The 20,968-nt window shown below is 41.2% G+C and overlaps 1 protein-coding gene across 1 annotated transcript in view; it reads right to left on the minus strand.

Moving 5' to 3' along the window:
* Window positions 1-20,968, minus strand: part of DAPP1 (dual adaptor of phosphotyrosine and 3-phosphoinositides 1) — a 54,152-nt gene that overhangs the window by 6,358 nt on the left and 26,826 nt on the right. Inside the window, exons 4-5 of the mRNA XM_068975600.1 lie at window positions 6,157-6,287; window positions 1,091-1,138 (exon numbers count right to left, since the gene is read on the minus strand). Coding sequence (XP_068831701.1) covers window positions 1,091-1,138; window positions 6,157-6,287 — 179 coding nt within the window. The remainder of the gene's footprint in view (window positions 1-1,090; window positions 1,139-6,156; window positions 6,288-20,968) is intronic.

Raw genomic sequence — 20,968 nt, forward strand, 5'->3', positions numbered from 1 at the left:
ACCTTGCCTAGAAATTCCAGGGCATTGGTGGAAAAATGTTACCCACTGTCTTGTTACCCTCTGTCTCCTTTTTTTTTTTTTTTTTTTTTTGTCTCCTTTTTCTGTACTAACTGAACAGAGCACTCATCATCTTTGGTGGCAATGTTCCCAATTAAAGGAAGTAACAATGGATTTAAAAATAATGCTACGAACATGAATACTTCCTCTTCCCACGAATAATACACTTGAGTCGGGACAAAATAACTAAATATTTAGGTTAAATTCAAGCAGGCCAGTACCCTTGAGAGATTCAGTGCCCTGACACTTTAAATGAGAAAGAACAGACACTCCGTGAATGTCTTCTTAGCCCATGAATATGAAATTGAATAACTTTAAAGGTACAGTCGCATAAACAGAAAACAGCTGGATACCTCCCAACCAGTAAAGTCCCAAATTTTGTTTTCTTTGGGATTTTATAAGATAGTTACATTAGTACCAGTGAGATTTTTTTTTTCTTTTCTACTGTTAGGTAGACATACCTAACAAAATTTTCATAAAATTTTGACTCTTTTTAACTAAAAAAAAATTTTAAAAAGCAAAGGTATGTACTAGACATGGAACTCTGCTCAATGTTATATGACAGCCTGGATGGGAGGGGAGTTTGGGGGAGAATGGATGCATGTCTATGAATGGCTGAGTTCCTTTGCTGTTCACCTGAGACTACCATAACATTGTTAATTGGCTATATCCCAATATAAAATTACAGGTTTAAGAAATGATTAAGATGGTAAAAAAATTATTGAATAAAAAAAGATATGTGCTGGAGTTAATTTGCTACTTTAATCCTCAATTATTGCATCAAAAGGATTTTAAGTTTTGAGTATCAATGATAGGCTATTTGCATACAGGTCACTTTGCCAAAGAATAGTCAAGTGATTTTATAGAATTTTGACTAACATTAGCCATCAAGATGAATTCTGTAAACAGGTAAATGTTATAACTGGGTCAAAATGAGTAGGTGGTTCTGCTTTTTAAGAGTCAAAATGAGGACTGAGCTCCCAGGATGCATTCTCTCTCTGTGGCTGATGCTGGAGGCCACACGCTTCCTTACCTTGACCAGACCACCCTGTTTGGTGAGGTAGCCTTCTTTGGTGCCCAGCTGTAAAAGAAAGAAACACTCAAGTGAAGCCCAGAACTATCACAACTTGAATTTTGTCTATTTCTGTCCTATTTTAAAATGAAACAAGAATTTGCCTTTGATCTTTAAGTAATTGCCTTTCCTTCTTCATCGAGGCACTTGAAAATCCTTCCCATGTGGTAAACACTGTTTTCAGACCAGATTGTCCGGTGTGATTTTGCAGCAACAGAGAACAGTGCACAGATTCTCCTCTAACGTGAGCTAGCACTTTGCACTCATCATCTTTGGTGGCAATGTTATATATCAACCAGGTTATATAAGCTATACCATTTATAAGAGCCTGCATTGGGCAACAGGCGTCTGTGCATCCCATTTGCTCGGATTGTTGCTGGGATGTTATGTACATAAACATGGCCACACACACTGCCATAAGGTCAATAAGTGGGCAACTTTGGATAAATCAAAGAAGAGGGATTTCTGTACTTCCCAGAGTCTGTATTCTGCTAATCTGCTTTGTGAATTAGAAATTGCATTTTCTACAATTTATCATATAATTCTCCAAACCCACCCCTTTGTTTTTTCACAGACTATCTCTTGAGACCTATATTCCATGGGATAGACTCTCAAGAGTGCATATCTATTTAGACTTGATTCATCTAGAAGGGATTTAAAGTGAGAATGAGTCATTTCATCTCACCTATCAATAATTCAAGGGTAACAATATGACACATAGCTGGCACCTATGAAGTATAAGGAATGGTGGGGAACAGTATGAATAGCAATTTGCATAAAACCAGGACCCTCAGGTGAAAAAATGTCAAAATTCATACATTCCTGAAGAAATTAGATTCGTGGTAGGCTATTTTGTTCTATGATATCATAATACATCTTATATTAGTAAGAAAAAAATGAATAAAAATTGAGAAATGATTTGGTTGATGTCAATGTTTTTTCACGGGAGTTTCCACAGTATTTGTTCCTGAGATGAATTCTCCCTACCAAGGAAAAAGAGGAACAGCAACCATCAAAATAAAGATTTAAAGCCAGAAATAACATATGACTATGACCACTTCCTTTAAAATTTTTAGGGCATTGAAATAACAATGAAACTCCCAGGTATTCATTTAAATAATGTTTATAGCATTGGTGAATTTGATATTGAATAATCAATTTGATTCATTTTGACATTAAAAGAATGACTGAATTGAGTTTGGATATTATATTATGGAAACAAAAAATTACCATTTTGGATTATTGAGTCTACAGAGGCAAAATAAAGATAAGTTATTTTGTAGAAGATACTGATAGAATTGAAATCACACTAACAAATCATGCTACTGACTCCATCTTACCTCCATCCAAACAATATATGATAAATCTAGTATTTTTCTAAGGTTTTGATAGATAAGTGGAAGGCTGCAGAGAAAAGAGCTGAGAATACCAATTTTATTCATGGTCTCAGGAGGTAAGAAAGGAAATATCTATATAGCAGCAGATTTATTTTTTTAAATCTTCTCATCTAGAAGAAGAGAGTTTATAGCCCCAAATTGAAAACAACCTAAATATTTTAAAATTAAAGCATTAGCCTGCCTATCATCTTTTTTATCTGCCTGCCTTGTGTGTGCTCATGCCAGTCATGGCCAACTCTTTGCAGCCCTATGCACTGTAGCCCTCCAGGCTCCTCTGTCCATGGAATTTTCCAGGCAAGAATACTGGAGTGGGTAGCCATTTCCTACTCTGGGGGATCTTCCCTGATTCAGGGATCGAACCAGCTATCTCTTATGTCTCCTGCATTGTCAGACAAGTTCTTTACCACTAGCACCACCTGGGAAGCCCTGCCTGCCTTAATTTTAGTCAAAAGCCATCAGGTGGGATAAACTGAGGATGTATTCCAGAATGAAGCCTACTCAAGAGGCAGGACAGATAAGGGCAACTGGTGATTTTGGATCGCATCCCTATGCTCTGAGGCGCCTTACTAAGAAAACTGATGACTGTCGCCTAAACGAGATCTGCGGATGGGAGTGTGGCACTGCATCAGTGCCAATTTCCTATTAGAAGCTGGGTTTTTATTCTTCTTTTGATGATTGGGATGATCCCCTTACTACATACAGTGTGAGCTCAATGAAGCCAGAGCATTTGCCTAATTTATTGCCAACCCTCCAGTGCTTAAAACAGGCCTCGGCGCATCGTAGGCACTTTTTAAAAAAGTTTGCTAAGCAAATGAATTAATTAAATTCATCCCATCTCAGAAGCCCAATCCTGTGTTGTGTATGAAATATATAAACAATCATTTCCCCAGATGCACTTGCCAAAGGATGGTAAACAGCTTTACAGAAGCATCTACATTTCTGGGCGATAGGACACCTATTTTCATTTTCACTTCAAGCAAGAAGTTCTTTTTCCTGTAAATAGTACTTAATCCCCTTCCTCCACTGCCAGTGCTTGTGCAAGAAGGGCATCTCCACAAGAGAAGGCAGAAGTCCAGAAGCCCTCAATCAAAGCTGTGAGCTGCTGTGTTCAGCCAGGGGAGGAGAGTCCCTGATAAGACGGTAACAGTTCCCCATCCATTCATAGTGAGGAGTACTGTGACACAAGAATCCACTAGAAAATCTTTCTAGTTTTCTGTCCATATCAATGCAGAATAAATGTCATGGACTTCTCATTATACAGTGTGAGTGAAGATATTTTCAACTTACCATTCACCATTGTTTCACTTTTTAAATTAATTTTGGCCTTGTCCCTGGCTTGCAGAATCTTCGTTGCTTGATCAGGGATTGAACCCAGCCTGGGCAGTGAAAATGGCTGAGCCCTAACTACTGGACCCCCAAGGAATTCCACCACTGTTTTTAAAATGCCATTATGCAGAACCTTCTGCGTATGTTCATTGCTGGATCCTTGGGCAGGTGAATCCATCCGACACTTGAAGTGGGCGAAGGAGGCAAGCAATAAAGCTTGCAGAACTTGATCCCAAGAAGGTTGTTTCTACCTAAGTATGCCCCGTGCCTCATGCTCACACCAGCTCCACAAGTTGGGTCATATCTGCATTCTACTATTGAAAAAGAGCGCACGCAGTAGGGTCTGGTTTGATCGACCTTGAGTGGAGATCTTTAGGGGAAGGTAACAGAGAAGATGTAGAGTAAAACTGAGAGGACAAATGAAAGTGGTGGAGAAGCGACTGGTGGTGGGGTAGGGTGGTGAAGAGGAAGGACAGAAGAGTACAGCCAACCGGAAAACAAGGACTTGGCTAGATCTTGTGTTCTCTGGTCTGTTTTGACTTGAGACTATTTACTGTCTTGCGTTCCTAAGTTTCTCTAGTTCAGAGGTCTTCTACGTCCCTTTGTAAAAAAGCTAAAACATCTTCCTCAGCCAATTTCCAGGATTTTTATTTTTGAGTGGACGTAGCGTAGTAACACGGAGAAGGCAATGGCAGCCCACTCCAGTACTCTTGCCTGGAAAATCCCATGGACGGAGGAGCCTGGTGGGCTGCAGTCCATGGGGTCTCTAAAAGTCGGACACGACTAAGCGACTTCACTTTCACTTTTCACTTTCATGCATCGGAGAAGGAAATGGCAACCCACTCCAGTGTTCTTGCCTGGAGAATCCCAGGGACGGTAGAGCCTGGTGGGCTGCCGTCTATGGGGTCTCACAGAGTCAGACACGACTGAAGCGACTTAGCAGCAGCAGCAGCAGGGTAGTAACAGTGTAATGTGTCGTGAACCTGATTAGCCTATAAATCTACTGATTATGATTCCAGTTCCGGGAAAAGTCTCAGACTCCTGGGAAGGGCGGACTCCGTGCAGGTAGCCAGCCTCCTGTCCGATGATTCTAGGATAAAGGTGAGCAGAGCATGCACAGAGGACGGGGTGTTAGAGGAAGCTAGAAGGGGTCACACAGAGTCGGACATAACTTAGCAGCAGCAGCAGCAGCAGAAGGGGTCAAGAAGGCTTTCTGGAAGAGACTGATCCCAGATGCAAGCCTCTAAGGATGAGAAAACAGTAGAGATACTGGCAGGGTTTCAGATGCAGGGAGCAGAGGAGGAGCATTCAGAAACTTGGGGTCCTCCAGCGTGAATGTCAGGCCAGGGAGAAGAGCAGGATCCAGGCGGATGAAGACAGTGGGCATCCGCTGAAAGCTGTTAAGCTGGAAGTCACGATAAATCTGCTTCTCAGGAGAGATGTCTCTGGTGGCAGGGTAGAAGAAGTACGGCCACAGAGACAAAAAGGTCATGCATGTTTTTATTTAATCTGTAGCTAAATATCTTCAAGTATAATGATTGCTATCTAGAACTAGTGCTTGACGTTTCATTTAGGTGTGATCCTCTTTATCATGAGGACACAGCCAGATACTTTATACGCGAGCATGGAGCCAATGAGAAAAAGGAAAAGAATCAGGGCGCCCGGGGCACAGTGAAGGGAAGAAGGTGCTGCAGAGGAATCTTTGCAGGGTCACAGCTCACAGAACAAACGTCAGTGGACTCCAAGGAGAGCAATGAAAGCCCCCATTGCGCTGAAAGTGAACAGTGGCTCACATGCTGCAAAGGGTCCAAATGTCTTCTGTCTGGACCCTTCATTCAATGAAGGAAAAACATAAGTAATAAAAAGACCAGGGAAAAAAGTAATATCCTGAGAAATTATAGTAAAGGTGGAGAATCTTTTTCTTCCAGAGAAAATTGAAATGTAAAAGAACTTTTTTAAAAAAATTTTAATGAATTTGTAGAATAACCGTTTAGACAACTGTGTGACCATAAACATCTTTCACATATTCTACCATGAACTTTTTTGGTGAAGTAAGGACAGGATTTAAGCGCTATTTCTGAAGTCTTTAAAATCCTATCACTATCGCATTGTAATTTTATTTTTATTTTTTACAATTTACCCTGGACCAGATGAGCCATAGGCTTAGAACTTTACCTTCCTTTTCCAGTTTTATATCCCAAGGGTGAATTTTATGTGAACAAAAGTACTGTAAAATGCGTGTAACTTGTTGGATGTTATTGCTTTTAGACAGTGAGCCCGGTGGGCAGATGGATGGCCACTTACAGACGGCGCGGTGGGCACCAGGTCATTTTCTGATCTTCCCGTTTGCATTGCTGTGTGAACCCGGACAGATTCATAAATGGACGGTTCTTCCACTTTTTTGGGATAGGGGTGTTTCAGAACAATCAGAGTGCCTGCATGTAGACCAAAAAAAAAAAAAAGTCAAATATAAGCCCCAGAAAGAGAGTCCAAATGTTAACACCAGATCACTGTACCTGGATTATAAAGTTTCTTGTTTTTCATGGATTCACTGACTCACTGTCTCAATATTTATCGAGTACAAACTACATTTCACGCTCTTACACTGGAAACTGGAGATATAAAGCATTGTGAGATAATTTCTGCCCTCTTAGTGTAGGACAGAATTAGCCATGAATATAGTCATTTAACTGAACAGGGTGATGAGACCACCATTGGCAGTGTGAACCAAGCATGCTGGTTGTGCATGTGGTAGCTCTGCTTTCTAGGAGAGATGTCTGTAGGTGGCAGGGTATAAAAAGTATCACAGAGGCAAAAAGATCATGCATAAGGAGTGCAGTTCTATGAAATGCTTTAGAAATGTTTTCCTAGGGGAGGCGACACCATTAGACTCCATTAGACCTTAGCAATAACTGCTGGTTTTCCAGGTGGGCTTTACAAAAGTTGTGCAGACTAAACCACACAATGTACCAGGTATAGGAGGATTTATTCCACTGTTCTACTTTGCACGACTTTCAGAACAGATTGTAACAAATCCGTGGACCTAAAAAATATGAGCTTATAAGCATTTTCCCTCCTGTCTGCTACCATCCCATTGACAGCCAAAGGAAAGAAGGCTTTGCTTTTCGTTGGTGGATATGAAGTGAATAGGCTGAGGCCACTGTGTAATTACCTTCACTTCCAAGTGAAGGCAGAAAAAGCCCACCCCAACCCCAGTCTGGGGGGACCAGGTATTGGGGGCTGAGAGATTTCAACTCAACACTGATATTTCCCCCTTCTGCATCTTTCCCTTACCATGATCAATCAGTCAATCAGAAACTAGAAAGTGACTGCAAAAAGAGTAATTAAGGGTTTTCTCCCCTTTGCTCTGGCTTCTTGGTTTGTTTTTTTTTTTTTAATTTCACTTGGGTCTTTCATACGGAAGGTCCAGAATTGTACCAGACACTGGGTGAGATGCAAAGATTTCAGTAGTTGATTCAACACATATTTCCTGAGCTCTCCTAAGTGCCAGGCACTTGGGGAGGCCCCAGGGATACGGCAGCAGACCAAGGAGACGTCGCTTTCACTCTCATGGCCGCAGAGACAGAAACATTTTGGAAAAAAAAGAGAAGTCAGGTGAGAGAATTGTTATGAAAACCTTAACAAAGCAAAGCGAAGGAATGAGGAGTGAAAAGAGAAAGGGGTCTGGGTAGCGTGGTATTTATATCAGGCCAGGGAAATCTTCTTTGATGGGGTGACAGAAATCTCATAGAAAGTATAGACTTTGAATTGGAGCGAAAAAGACGCAAGAAGGAAAGGAAAATACCTCCTCTGCAGTTTAAAAAAAAAAAAACCGTAATAATAATGATAAACCTACAAATCAAGCAAAATCTTTCTATGAGGTTTGAGTAGAGACAGTGAATTGACTGCAAAAACCGAACAATGCCTTCTGACCCAGGGGCCCAGACAAGGCCCTGCTGGAAAGTGAAGACGGTCACTGAGAACAGCCAAAGAGGCGCACTAGCCCTGGCCCCCAAACAGTGGCCTCCTCCTCGCTCTGCACCCAGCTCATCTCGGGAGCGCTGGGATCACAGTGAAAAGTGGCTTTTGCAGTTCTCAGAGGGCCCAGTCCTGCTCCTACACACTGTCTGCACTCCTTTTTGTTGAGGCGATTCTTTCATGAGAACAGATCCAGTCATATGGGGACAAGGGGCCGGTTACAGGTTTATAGTCATAATGAAAGCAGCAACACCTAAACCCAGAGCAGCCGTTGTGCAGGCCCAGGGGCCGTCTGGATGCAGCTGTGACACGGCAGATGCTTGGGGAACTGGGAACTGGTTACCCAGGGACCTACCCGAGAGAAACACTCTCTGGCAGCCACCCTGGCTTTGCGGAAAGAGCCGCCATGGCACTTAGCCCCTGTTACTTTGGACATTCTATTCCAAGCTTCTCTTTCTTCCTCTGACAAGTGAGAATGATTACCCTTTCTTCATGAAGCTTATTTGTTTTAAGCCCCAAATAAAGAAGGGCTTGAGAAAGGATTATAACAATGTTAGATGTTGTTATGTTCTGATATATTTTTAAATTCTTAAGTGAAATTCCAGTGAGCACCATCTTTGGGAACATGGATTTTAAAATTAGGTAAAAAAGACCTAAATGTAACTATGTGCTAAGAATAACAATGGCAGTAGTCTAGACTGTCACTGACTGTAGCACTCAGACAGACGCCTCTTAATACTTCCGTGTCTGACAGTGGAGGAGAAGAAGACCAGAGCTCAGGGCTCAATGCAGCGCACAAACTAGAAAAAAAAGAAAAAAGTGAAATCTTGTGCTTCATCTTCAAGTGAAGGGAAGTCGCTCAGTTGTGTCCGACTCTTTGCAACCCCAGGGACTGTAGACTGCCAAGCTCCTCTGTCCATGGGATTTTCCAGGCAAGAATACTGGAGTGGGTTGCCATTCAAATTCAAAAGTGATGCTAAATTATCATCCTATTCATATGCTTAATATGAAAATACTATTTTAAATGATGCGCTAGAAAGGTGCCCCTGGTCAATCCTCTGTCCTTTTGCATAAAACCAAGCATCACCCAGGTATATACTTGCCTATACTAGTTTCCTATGATGTTGAAGCTGAAACTCCAATGCTTTGGCCACCTGATGCAGAGAGCTGACTCATTTGAAAAGACCCTGGTGCTGGGAAAGATTGAGGGTGGGTGGAGAAGGGGACGACGGAGGACGAGATGGTTGGATGGCATCACCGACTCAATGGACACGGGTTTGGTTGGACTCTGGGAGTTGGTGATGGACAGGGAGGTCTGGCGTGCTGCAGTCCATGGGGTCACAAAGAGTCGGACATGACTGAGCAGTTGAACTGAACTGAACTGATTGCTGCTGTAACAAATCATCACAAACATAGTGACGTAACTTGACTTGATTATCCTACAGTTCTGAAGGTCAGAAGTCTGAAGCGGGTCTCATGAATCTAAAGGGACGGTATTGGTAGAACTGCTTTCCTTTTGGAGGCTCTCGGAGACCATCCATTCCCTTGCCTTTTCTAGCTTCTGTAGGCTGCTGCGTTCCTTAATCGGCGGCTCCATTCCTCCATCTTTAAAGCCAGCAGCAGTAGGTCAGGTCCTTCTCATGCTGCTGTCTCTCCAGGTCTTCTCTGCTTCCATCTTATAAGGACCACTGTGATCACAGTGGATGCTCCTGGGCAATCCAGGATAAGCTCTGCATCTCAAAGTCAGAATTCCTTTTTGCCATGTAACATAGCATTTACACTTCCAGGGAGGGATATGAACCTTTGAAGTGGGGAGGTGTCATGATTCTGTTTACTACTGTATCAGTTTCTGGGTGGTGAGCTTAGCCATAGGGTCCCGTTGTGCTGCAGTGTAAGGATCTCTGGGCCAGGGTTGCTGCCTGAGCCTGCAGCGCTGTAATCAGTTGGGACCATAAAGCCGTTGCTTTTCCAACACACACATTTCCAAGCCCTGTGAGTCCTTTCAGAGCAGGTATGGTGTCAAATTTATCTTTGTATTCCTACCTCCTGATAGAGTTTCTGACATAGGGAAAGCTTAATGAGTGAATGAATGAGTGCACAAATGCCGCAGTAATTCAGGTGTAAGGCAAGGAAGAACATGAAATGAACCAGGCTTCCAGGTCCACAGTTAACTTGGCCAGGGCAAGGACAGGACAGGACAACAAGCCCAAGTTCAGCTCTCCAAATCTCCACTGTGCTGTGCTTAGTTGCTCAGCCATGTCCGACTCTTTGTGACCCCCACGGACTGTAGCCTGCCAGGCTCCTCTGTCCATGGAGATTCTCCAGGCAAGAATACTGGAGTGGGTTGCCATGCCCTCCTCCAGGGGGTCTTCCCACCCAGGGACTGAACCCAGGTCTCCAGCATTACAGGCAGATTCTTTACCAACTTAGCCATCAGGGAAGCCCAAGAACACTGGAGTGCGTAGCTTATCCCTTCTCCAGGGGATCTTTCCAAGCCAGGAATCAAACTGGAGTCTCCTGCACTGCAGGCAGGTTCTTTTACCAGCTGAGCTACCAGGGAAGCCCCATATCTCCACTGGGAGCACTCAAATTCTATTTTGAAAACTTCCTCTGAAGTTTAATCAATGAATAGCTAAACTAAGGTAAATGATACTGAGTCAACCAGGAAAGCAGAACTGACATATTAATTTTAACTGCTAAGACCATGCATGAGGCTAGTTTGAATGGTGTCATGAAGAAAATAGCAAGCTACTTATAAAATTCAAGCTTCCACTGATAAAAATCTGATCTCCTGAGAGACATGTCTCCTTAGCCAACCATTCTGCCCAATGAAGGGCCAATATATGGTCTTCTTGGCATGGCTTCCAGGCTTACAATGATTTTCTCTTTTCTAAACACCATCCCAACCCCTTACACAGAGGTAGACCCCCAGAGATCCTAGCCCTCCTCCACAGACACCTAACCTGTACTCACTCATTGGACCGACCCAGGGATCTGCTTAGTCACTTCTCTGGAGAGACGGTTCATTAACTTCAGTTTCTGAGTTCAAGAAGGGGACTGTTGTTTCCTGCCTTTGACATGAAAGCTGGTTTCAGAAGCAACTCCATGAAGGCACACTTTTGAGTTGATCAGAGCATGAGGAAGGCAGATATTTCAGTGTGCTGAAAGCTTCAGAGTAGCCTCATGATCACTTGGCTGATTCCTTGTTGTCTCTTTCTGTTTCTATTGCCTTTAAATTCTGAATGGGAATACGAATATCTTTCCAAAAAGTTCCCACTTTTCTCCCCATATCTTTTTTTTTTTAAAGAAGTTCAGCTGGCTAGGGTTAGTTTCTGCCATTGGCAATTGAAAGAAACTTATCTAACGTAGACATCACAGACTTATTATTAAGTTAGAAGATTCAAGGTTCATGACAGCATGCTGACTCCATAAGGAAGAACTCTGGGTTAGTGATATTCAGGCCAAGCAAATTCCAGGACTTGGTTAGAAGATTCTGACAAAGGGCAACCAACAGGAGGCAGGGGCTGGTAGAGAGAGAAGAAAGCTCTGCAACTACAGGTTGGAACCCTGGCTGTGTTTCACTTCAGTTTCCGAACTACGTGAAGGAGATTGTTGTTTCCTGCCTTTGACATGAAACCTGGTATCAGAAACTCTTGGTGGGGGAATATTTTTGAACTGTAACTTACAGACACCTACTCAGTGTATAGTACTATGAGACTGCATTGAAAGACTCCTTATCTTATATTCCAGCAAGAATTCCGAAAATAAGTAAGGACAGTCTCAAGCCTCAGGCACTGGTTTGATATCTAAACTAGAGTATAGTGCAGGGCACACAGAGCTCCTAAAAAGGAAACTTTGTTTAGAATATTTCCTTTTTCCACTGAAGTGAGTGCTGCCTCCAGGTTCCCCACCTAGACTGGAAGATGGCTGGAGGGCGAGGACGATACCTGTTTCATCACTGTATTACCAGTGGCCAGCAGTGCCCAGCTCACAGCTGGTTCTCAATACAGATGATTAATTATGAATTAAATTAAAATAAGATCATATCCATCTATGCTGCATTATTGCCCTCAGGTTCAGAAAACAAGCTTTCCTGCTGCATATGCATGGCAGATCCCTCCATCTCCTCCTGCTAATACAGGGTGGCTTTCCAGGGGAGTTACAAGAGTACTGACGGTCTTCCTGTTCTCTTCTTTGCTACCTGCTCTGCAAATGGACTTGAACTCATCATAAAATGGTGCTGGTAAAATCACGTTTGTTTACACATGAAGGAGTTAGGCAATGGCACCCCACTCCAGTACTCTTGCCCGGAAAATCCCATGGACGGAGGAGCCTGGTAAGCTGCATTCCATGGGGTCGCTAAGAGTTGGACACGACTGAGCGACTTGCCTTTCACCTTTCCCTTTCATGCATTGGAGAAGGAAATGGCAACCCACTCCAGTGTTCTTGCCTGGAGAATCCCAGGGACGGGGGAGCCTGGTGGGCTGCCTTCTATGGGGTCGCATAGAGTCGAACACGACTGAAGCGACTCAGCAGCAGCAGCAGCAGCAGCAGCAGCAGCAGCAGCAGCAGCAGCAGGCTCACAGAGAGAAATACACTGAGTTAAGTAAAGCAGACCTGACAGCCAGGGCAAGAGAAGATTCTGTTATAATATCCAAGGCAAATCAGGTCACTTTTTTGGAGTACTTGATTCTACCTTTCATATGAGTGCACTATGGAACTGACTTAAAATTTGAAGAAGATGTCACAGAGATTTAAGTAAACATTAATCCAACCGTTCCTAAACTAATGCTTCATGATATGTCAAAAAATATATAGCTCTAGCATATAACTATTGAATGAATTACCATAAAAGGGCCTCTTAAAATAAAATTAATAATGATTATTTCTGCCATGCTAAGAATTATTATAAATATCACTATCTTACAGGCCTAATCTCATCCAGTCTTCACAGCAAGTCATTAAGGTATCAACTATTACCATCAGCTTAATTTCATATGATGATGAAACTGAAGCTTGCGAGGTTACATAATTTGCCTGAAGAAACACAGCTGATACATAGCAAAGGCTGGAGTTAGACTGGAGGTTTACATGTTTACACATCACACTGTCTGTTTTTCTTAGCCTTGGTGATAATCACCACCATGGAAACTCTCTACGGCATGTGAAATGTACTTTGGTTATTGTGGACAAGAGAATCACGTGTATCAATCAAAATTTGATGAAATGGATTCTTCAAGAAGCAGCTTAAGAAAAGAAAAGGAGAGTTTTTACTTCAACGTTTCTCACCAGACCTGTTTCTTCATTTGTAAAGAAGTAATTAAATGGTCTCTGAGCTCCCTTCCAATTCCAACATTGCATAAATCTAGTTAACTGCACAAGCCCAACTGAAAGTGAAGAAATATTAGGATGCATAGTAACCAAAGGTTTATCCTGTTTCAGTGAATGTGCAATATTCATCTGATATACTTCACTTCTGATGTCATTTTATTTTTGCCTCTCATTTTTCTTTTCCTCCCCCTTCTCTTCAAACTTTAAATTTTATTTGACTTTACTATAGTTACATAGGCTGTTTTATATTCTTTCTGGAGAGGCATGCATGAGACGGGCCTAAATATTTGGGGGATGTGTTCTAGTCAACTTTTTTTTTTTTAATGTATTTGATTATTTTATTTTTGGCTGCACTGAGTCTTTATTGCTGGTCCTCTAGTTGCTAGCGTGGGCTTCTCCTTGCAGTGGCATCTCTCGTTGCGGAGCATGCACCCTAGTGTGCGTGGGCTTAGTAGTTGTGCCCCATGGCATGTGGGATCTCAGTTCCCCGTCCAGGGATCGAATCCATGTCCCCTGCCTTGCAAAGTGTGTTCTTAACCACTGGACCATCAGGGAAGCCCTAGTCAACTTTTTTTGTGTTTTATGATTTTCTAGAATAATTTCTCCAGTAAAAATTAATGTTACTAAATTAAGAATAACAATAAACACAAAGTTCAAATTGAGTCATATTCTTTAGAACAAGGGTTTTATATCATATCAGAAATATTATTATAGGCTTTAAGGAGACTGAGGACTAAACAATGTAGTGTAGGCCTGCCATATCCTACGAGCATTTTGTGCATCACGTGGCATGGAGTCGCCATCCTAATCCAGTCAAAGCCATGCTCTGCTGTGGCAGTATTGCCTGTAGTGTCACTGGGACACCGGTATTAGGAGAACACAAAGTGAGTGGAAAGCACACAGGTTTTAAAACCAGGTTAGCCTGGATTCCAATCTCAGTGCTAATGTTCTCTGTATTTGCAGCTTGGACAAATAAGTTAAAATCTCTGAGTTTTTATTTCCTAATCTGAAAATAGGACGACTTTACCCACTATTGTGGGTGGTCCAGAAGATTAAATACCTTGGTATGTGTGAAAATATCTAATAGCATGCCTGGAACTTAGTAAAAGTCTGCAAAGGTTTGTTTCATTCTCTTCCTTGCCTGCTTTTTACTTTTCCAAATATGCCTCATCTACAAATGAAGATTTGTATTTCTGGCAGACATAAACTAAAGAAGTGACTTCTGGGCTTCTCTGGTGGCTTTGTGGTAAAGAATTCACATGTCAATGCAGGAGACACCAGCTCAACCCAGGATCCAAGAAGATCCTACGTCCCTGGAGCAGCTAAGCCTGTGCACACAACTATTGTGCTCCAGAGCTTAGGAGTAAGCAACTACCCAGCCTACGGGCTGCAGCTACTAAAGCTCATACGCCCTACAGCCCGTGCTCTGCAACAAGAGAAGCCAGTGCAGTGAGAAGCCTGCGCCCTGCAGCTAGAGAGTAGCCCAAGCGGCAGTGGAGACCCAGCACAGCCAAAGGTAAATAAATGAACATAAGCATTAAGAAAAAAAAAAAGAAGTGAGTCCTGGTTGTGGTTTAACAATATTCCAAGTTATCACCAATTATTTTCAGAAGTGTCACATAATTCTCAAATTAAAATTAATTTTAACTTAATTATTTTAAAATGTCACCTGGACGAAATGGCTAGAGTCACAAAATAAAATAATAATAACTATAGCAGTTATCAAAAGGTTGGGAATCCCCATATCAGAACAAAAAGAGAAGTGGAAATTTGACATTTAACAAAGAACCAGATAGGATCTTCAAAACTGAGAACCAATCACTATAAAGGGTAAGCACAAACACAGCACTTATTCTTTTTTTCATGCTAGTTAGGTGATTAAAGTCACAACACAGTAATTTCTATAATAAATTGTACATGACAATTTCATGTACAAAAGTACTGCAATATAGAGAAAAGGTAATGGAAAAGGCAATTTTTATTTTAATACTATTTGGACATGTAAGCACAAAGAGAAATGCCGGGTGCATTTTCCAAGACAAATCTTAGTCAAATACAAGCTGCTGCTGCTGTTAAGTCATTTCAGTTGTGTCCAATTCTGTGCAACCCCATAGACTGCAGCCTACCAGGCTCCTCTGTCCATGGGATTTTCCAGGCAAGAGTACTGGAGTGGGGTGCCATTGTCTTCTCTGGAGTCAAATACCAGAGGATTTATTAAAAATTAATAATGAACCAAACATGTCAATACTAAAAAAATTCTCATATTTTCAAATCTATTTGAGTTGAATTTAGAAGCCATGTGCAAATATGAGTAGAAGATTCACATAACATCTTACTATTACAGGGCTTCCCTGGTGGCTCAGATGATAAGGAGTCTACCTGCAACGTGGGAGACCCAGGTTCAATCCCTGGATTGGGAAGATCCCCTGGAGAAGGAAATGGAAGCCCACTCCAGAATTCTTGCCTGGAAAATCCCATGGGCGAAGGAGCCTGGTGGGCTACAGTCCGGGGTTGCAGAGTCGGACGCGACTGAGCCACTTCACTGTACTATTACAAATGAAAGGTAGAGTCTGAATTTAATCATTACTGAGCATGCATACAACACAAATCATTTTCAAATTATGCTTTGTACATATTTTGGAAGTAAAAATTGCCAGCAGCTTGCTAGTTGTTATGTTGTCCCAAAAGCTGCAATTTGGACGTTGTTATTGGTATACTGTCCACGGAATGCTGTGGGTCATGATTAGCATTTATTCTTTTAGGTGATGGGGCATAACAGGGGGAAGAAAAGACAAGAATCCTTCTTCTCATAGAGTTTATATATGAATGTGAAGATGTTTAAAAAATAAAAGTGGGTTAAAAATAGTTAGGGACTTCCCTTGCAATCCAGTGATTAAGACTTCACCTTTCAGTGCAGTGGATGTGGGTTCAGTCCTTGGTTGGGAAGCTAAGATCCCATGGGTCTCGTGGCCAAAACATAAAACAGAAACAATACTGTAGTAAATGCAATAAAGACTTAAAAAATGGTCCACATCAAACAATTGAAATATCTTATAAAAATATGTTAAAAGGTAAAAGGGCTATTAAATACAGTAAAAGCAAATGGGTAAATTGTATGATATACTTGGGAGATGATTGGGTTTTGAGAAGGAGAAGTATCTTAAGAGTGAAATAAGAAATTACAGTGAACAGAAACTTTAATGGAGATTAGAGAGATTACAACAAGGGAAAAAGAGATTTAAGAATAATAGAATCCTGAAGTTATTAGGAGGGTTAGATCTTACTCACAAGAATCTTCATTCTTTATTAAGGAAACAGAAATCCTGGGAGTTTAAAGAAAAGAAAATAAGAATAAAATAGGGGAAATAATCTTAAAAGAGTATACATCCCTATAGGTTAACACTTTTACCTATCTTGAGTACAAATATTTTCTGATGACCCAGAACCAAGCATTCTGGTTTCACTCTATGAAAGACATTATATAGACAGAAAACTGTAAAGCAAAAGCTTACAGTTGTTGGTTATTTAATTATCTGTCCCATTGCCATCAAAGATAAAGTCTCTCTTAAATAAACTTACTCCCAGTCCCTACCAAGTGAGGCTGGCCTGCATGGGCTCTGGGCTGAGAGGCCTAAAATACCCAGCTCTGGTCCTTCCCATTCCAGAGATCTGGATGTCAGGGCCCTGACAGGGTCTCATCTACAATGCAGAAAAATGCTTCTCCAGGTGATCCTTAACCGAGCAAAAATTTTAATAAGAATTTGCACTTCATCTGATAGTGAGCAAGGAATCATTAGGTGGAGGTCTCCTGATCACTGGAAGCCAATTCTTTTTTATTAATTTAAAATTTTTTTATTGAAGTATAGTTGGTTTACAATTTGTATTAATTTTGCTGCACAGCAAAGTGATTGAGCCATATATATGTATATATATATATATTCTTTTTCATATTCTTTTCCATTATGGTTCTATATTCTTTTTATATTTTTCCCATTATGGTTCATCACAGGACAGGGAATATTAGTTTCCTGTGATATAGAGTAGGACCTTGTTGCCCATCCATTCCATATATAATAGCTTTCATCTGCTGACCCCAAATTCCCAATTCACCCTTCTTCCACTGCCCCCTGCCCTTGGCAGCCACAAGTCTGTTCCTTATGTGAGTCAGTTTCTGTTTCATAGATAGGTTCATTTGTGCCATATTTTAGACTCCATGTGTAAGTGATATCACATGGTATTTGTCTTTCTTTCTTTGACTTATTTCACCTAGTATGATGATCTCTAGTTACATCTTTGTTGCTGCAAATGGCAATGTTTCATTTCTGTGGCTTAGTAGTATTCCTGCATGTGTGTGTGTGTGTGTGTGTGGGTGGGTGTGTGATATACATGTATATCACATCTTTGTCCATTCATCTGCCAATGGACATTTAGGTTGTTTCCACATTTTGACTATTGTGAATAGTGCTGCTATGAATATAGGGCACATGTATCTTCTTGAATTACAATTTTGCAGGAGCCAGCTCTTAAATGAACAAGAGTTTGGTTTTTAGGAGATGGAATCCCAGTTTCTGTTCATGGTTGTTCATAGGTCACAGTGCTGACTCTGTGACTTCCAAGGATCATCTGGGTTTAAGACCCATCACAGCTTCTGCACGTGGTGCATGTTATCTTGTTTCCTGAGGCCTATGACTCCCAGAGGACAAAATAGGAACACTCATAAGTTATGGGTTTTGCCTCTTGTTCCCAGCTTTGGTGGCTTTGCCTTCAGCTGGCAGGGACAGATAAGAGGAATGTTTATAGTTACTGGAATATAACTCAAGGGCTGGAAGCCAGACTGTCAAGTGCATATCTATCACCACCTGGAGTCTATAGCAGAGGTTTAAATAGTAGCAAATTCCCAACTTGGTAATGAATAGAAGAGAGGAGAGGCAATGGAAAGGATGAAAATCTCAGTTTCCCAAGTTTTATTGCAATAAATAAAATAAATATTACAGTAATGACAAAAGATACAGCAAGCTTTAGATCTGGAGAAATCTACTATAGGAATCTGGGTTACAAATCATTATAATCCTTATTGTATTAGCCACAGACATTTATTCAGATGACTGTATTTGCTGGAAAAGCTTAACAGTGTCCCAATGTCCCAACATTGTCCCAATCACCTAGTGATTGGATCAGTGCCAGGAAGGTTCAGCCAGAAAGTACTGCAACACGTTCATTTCAAATAAGACACACATATATGCACACAATGAAATACTACTTAGCCATAAAAAATGAAATCTTGCTATTTGCAGCAATATGGATGGAGGGCATAAGGCTAAGTGAAGTAAGTCAGACAGAGAAAGATAAATATTGTATATCAGTTATATGTGGAGTCTAAAAAATAGAACAAACTGGGGAATCTGCCTGCAATGCAGGAGACCCAGGTTTGATTCCTGGGCTGGGAAGATCCCCTGGAGAAGGAAATGGCAATCCACTCCAGTATTCTTGCTTGGAAAATCTCATGGACAGAGGAGCCTGGTGGGCTACAGTCCATGGCATCTCAAGAGTTGGACACAACTGAGCGACTAAACCATCACCACAGTGAATAAAATAAAAAGGAAGCAGACTCACAAATATTGAGAACAAACTAGTGGTTATCAGTGGAGAGAGGGAAAGGGGAAGGGCAGCATAGGGGTAGGTGACTAAGAGGTATAAACTATATTGTATAAGCTTCATGGATAATTGTATAGAACAGGGAATATAACCAATATTTCATAATACTATAAACAGAGTAAAACTTTAAAATTGTGAATCACTATATGTACACATATAGTATTATCCATCAACTACACTTCAGTTAAAAAAAAAACTTTAAAAAAATGATTTTTGAAATCTGCTGGTATGCAGAATATGTACCTTTTCCTAACTTGGAGAAAATCCAGACAGGAGCATGGCGAATGACCAAAGAGATTGAAAATAGAATCTAGAGGGAGAGTTTAAAAGAAGGGAGTCAGCTTTGCTTGGAGAGAGAAAAGAAGGCTGAAAGCAACAATGGTACTGGCTCTGAAAGACACAAAAACCTGCAGCTCATCATTCATTCATTCACTCATTCACTCGCCCAAAGTATCACTCACTGTCCCAGCACCTGGGGGACAAAGAGAAGGACAAAAATCAAAGTAGGTGAAACAGAGTCCTTAGCTTCAACATCTACTGTCCATTGCCAGTGCCCAAGAATTGAACAAAAATAAGTGTAGGTTGGGACACAAGTAGGAAATAAGCCTGAAGGGAAGAGATTTAAGAAATTTAAAAACTTTTCAGGCAGGAGTGAACACCAATATCTTAGAAATCAGTGAACTAAAATGGACAGGAATGGGCAAGTTTAATTCAGACGATCATTGTATCTACTACTGTGGGCAAGAATCCCTTAGAAGAAACGGAGTAGGCCTCATAGTCAACAGAAGAGTCCAAAATGCAGTACTTGGGTACAATCTCAAAACTGACAAAATGATCTCGGTTTGTTTCAATGCAAACCATTCAACATCATTGTAATCCAAGTCTATGCCCCAACCATTAATGCCAAAGAAATTGAAGTTGAATGGTTTTATGAAGACCTCCAAGACCTTCTAGAACTAATATAAGAAGAGGAAAAAAAAAAAGATGTCCTTTTCATCATAGGGGATTGGAATGTAAAAGTGGGAAGTCACGAGATACCTGGAGTTACACGTAAGTTTGGCCTTGGAGTACAAAATGAAGCGGGAGAAAGGCTAACAGTTTTGCCAAGAGAATGCAGTGGTCATAGCAAACACTCTCTTTCAATAACACAAGAGACAACTTCATAATGTATAGGACCAAATGGCCAATACCAAAATCAGACTGATTATATTATTTGCAACCTAAGATGAAGAAGCTCTATATAGTCAGTAAAAACAAGACTGGGAGGTGACTGTGGCTCAGATCATGATCCCCTTATTGTCAAATTTAGACTTAAATTGAAGGAAGTAGGGAAAACCACTAGACCATTCAGGTATGACCTAAATCAAATCCCTTACGATTATACAATGGAAGTGACAAATAGATTCAAGGGATTAGATCTGATAGAGTGCCTGAAGAACTATGAATGGAGGTTTGTAACATTGAACAGGTGGTAGTGACCAAAACCATCCCCCAAAAAAAGAAATGCAAGAAGGCAAAGTGGTTGTCTGAAGAGGGTTTACAAATAGCTGAGAAAAGAAGAGAAGCAAAAAGCAAGGAAGAAAGGGAAGTGAAGTTGCTCAGTCGTGTCTGACTCTTAGTGACCCCAAGGACTGCAGCCTACCAGACTCCTCTGTCCATGGGATTTTCCAGGCAAGAGTACTGGAGTGGGCTGCCATTGCCTTCTCTGGAAGAAAGGGAAAGATAAGCCAATCTGAATGCAGAGTTTCGAAGAATAGCAAGGAGAGATAAAAAGGCCTTCTTAAGTGAATAATGCAAAGAAATAGAGGAAAATGATTGAATGAGGAAATGGGAAAGACTAGAAATCTCTTCAAGAAAATTGAAAATATTTAGGGAACATTTCATGCAAGGATGGACATAGTAAAGAAAAGAAATGGTAAGGACCTAAGAAGCAGAAGAGATTAAGAAGAGGTGGCAAAAATACACAGAAGAACTGTTCATAGGTCACAGTGCTGACTCTGTGACTTCCAAGGAAGTCAAAAAATGTCCAAATGACCCTGATAACCACCATGGTGTGGTCACTGACCTAGAGCTGGACATCCTGGAGTGTGAAGTCAAGTCAAATGCGATTTAAGAAGCATCACTACTAACAAAGCTACTGGAGGTGATGGAA

This window comes from Capricornis sumatraensis, chromosome 7 (genome assembly GCF_032405125.1).
Source record: "Capricornis sumatraensis isolate serow.1 chromosome 7, serow.2, whole genome shotgun sequence".
NCBI classification, from domain to species: Eukaryota; Metazoa; Chordata; class Mammalia; order Artiodactyla; family Bovidae; genus Capricornis; species Capricornis sumatraensis.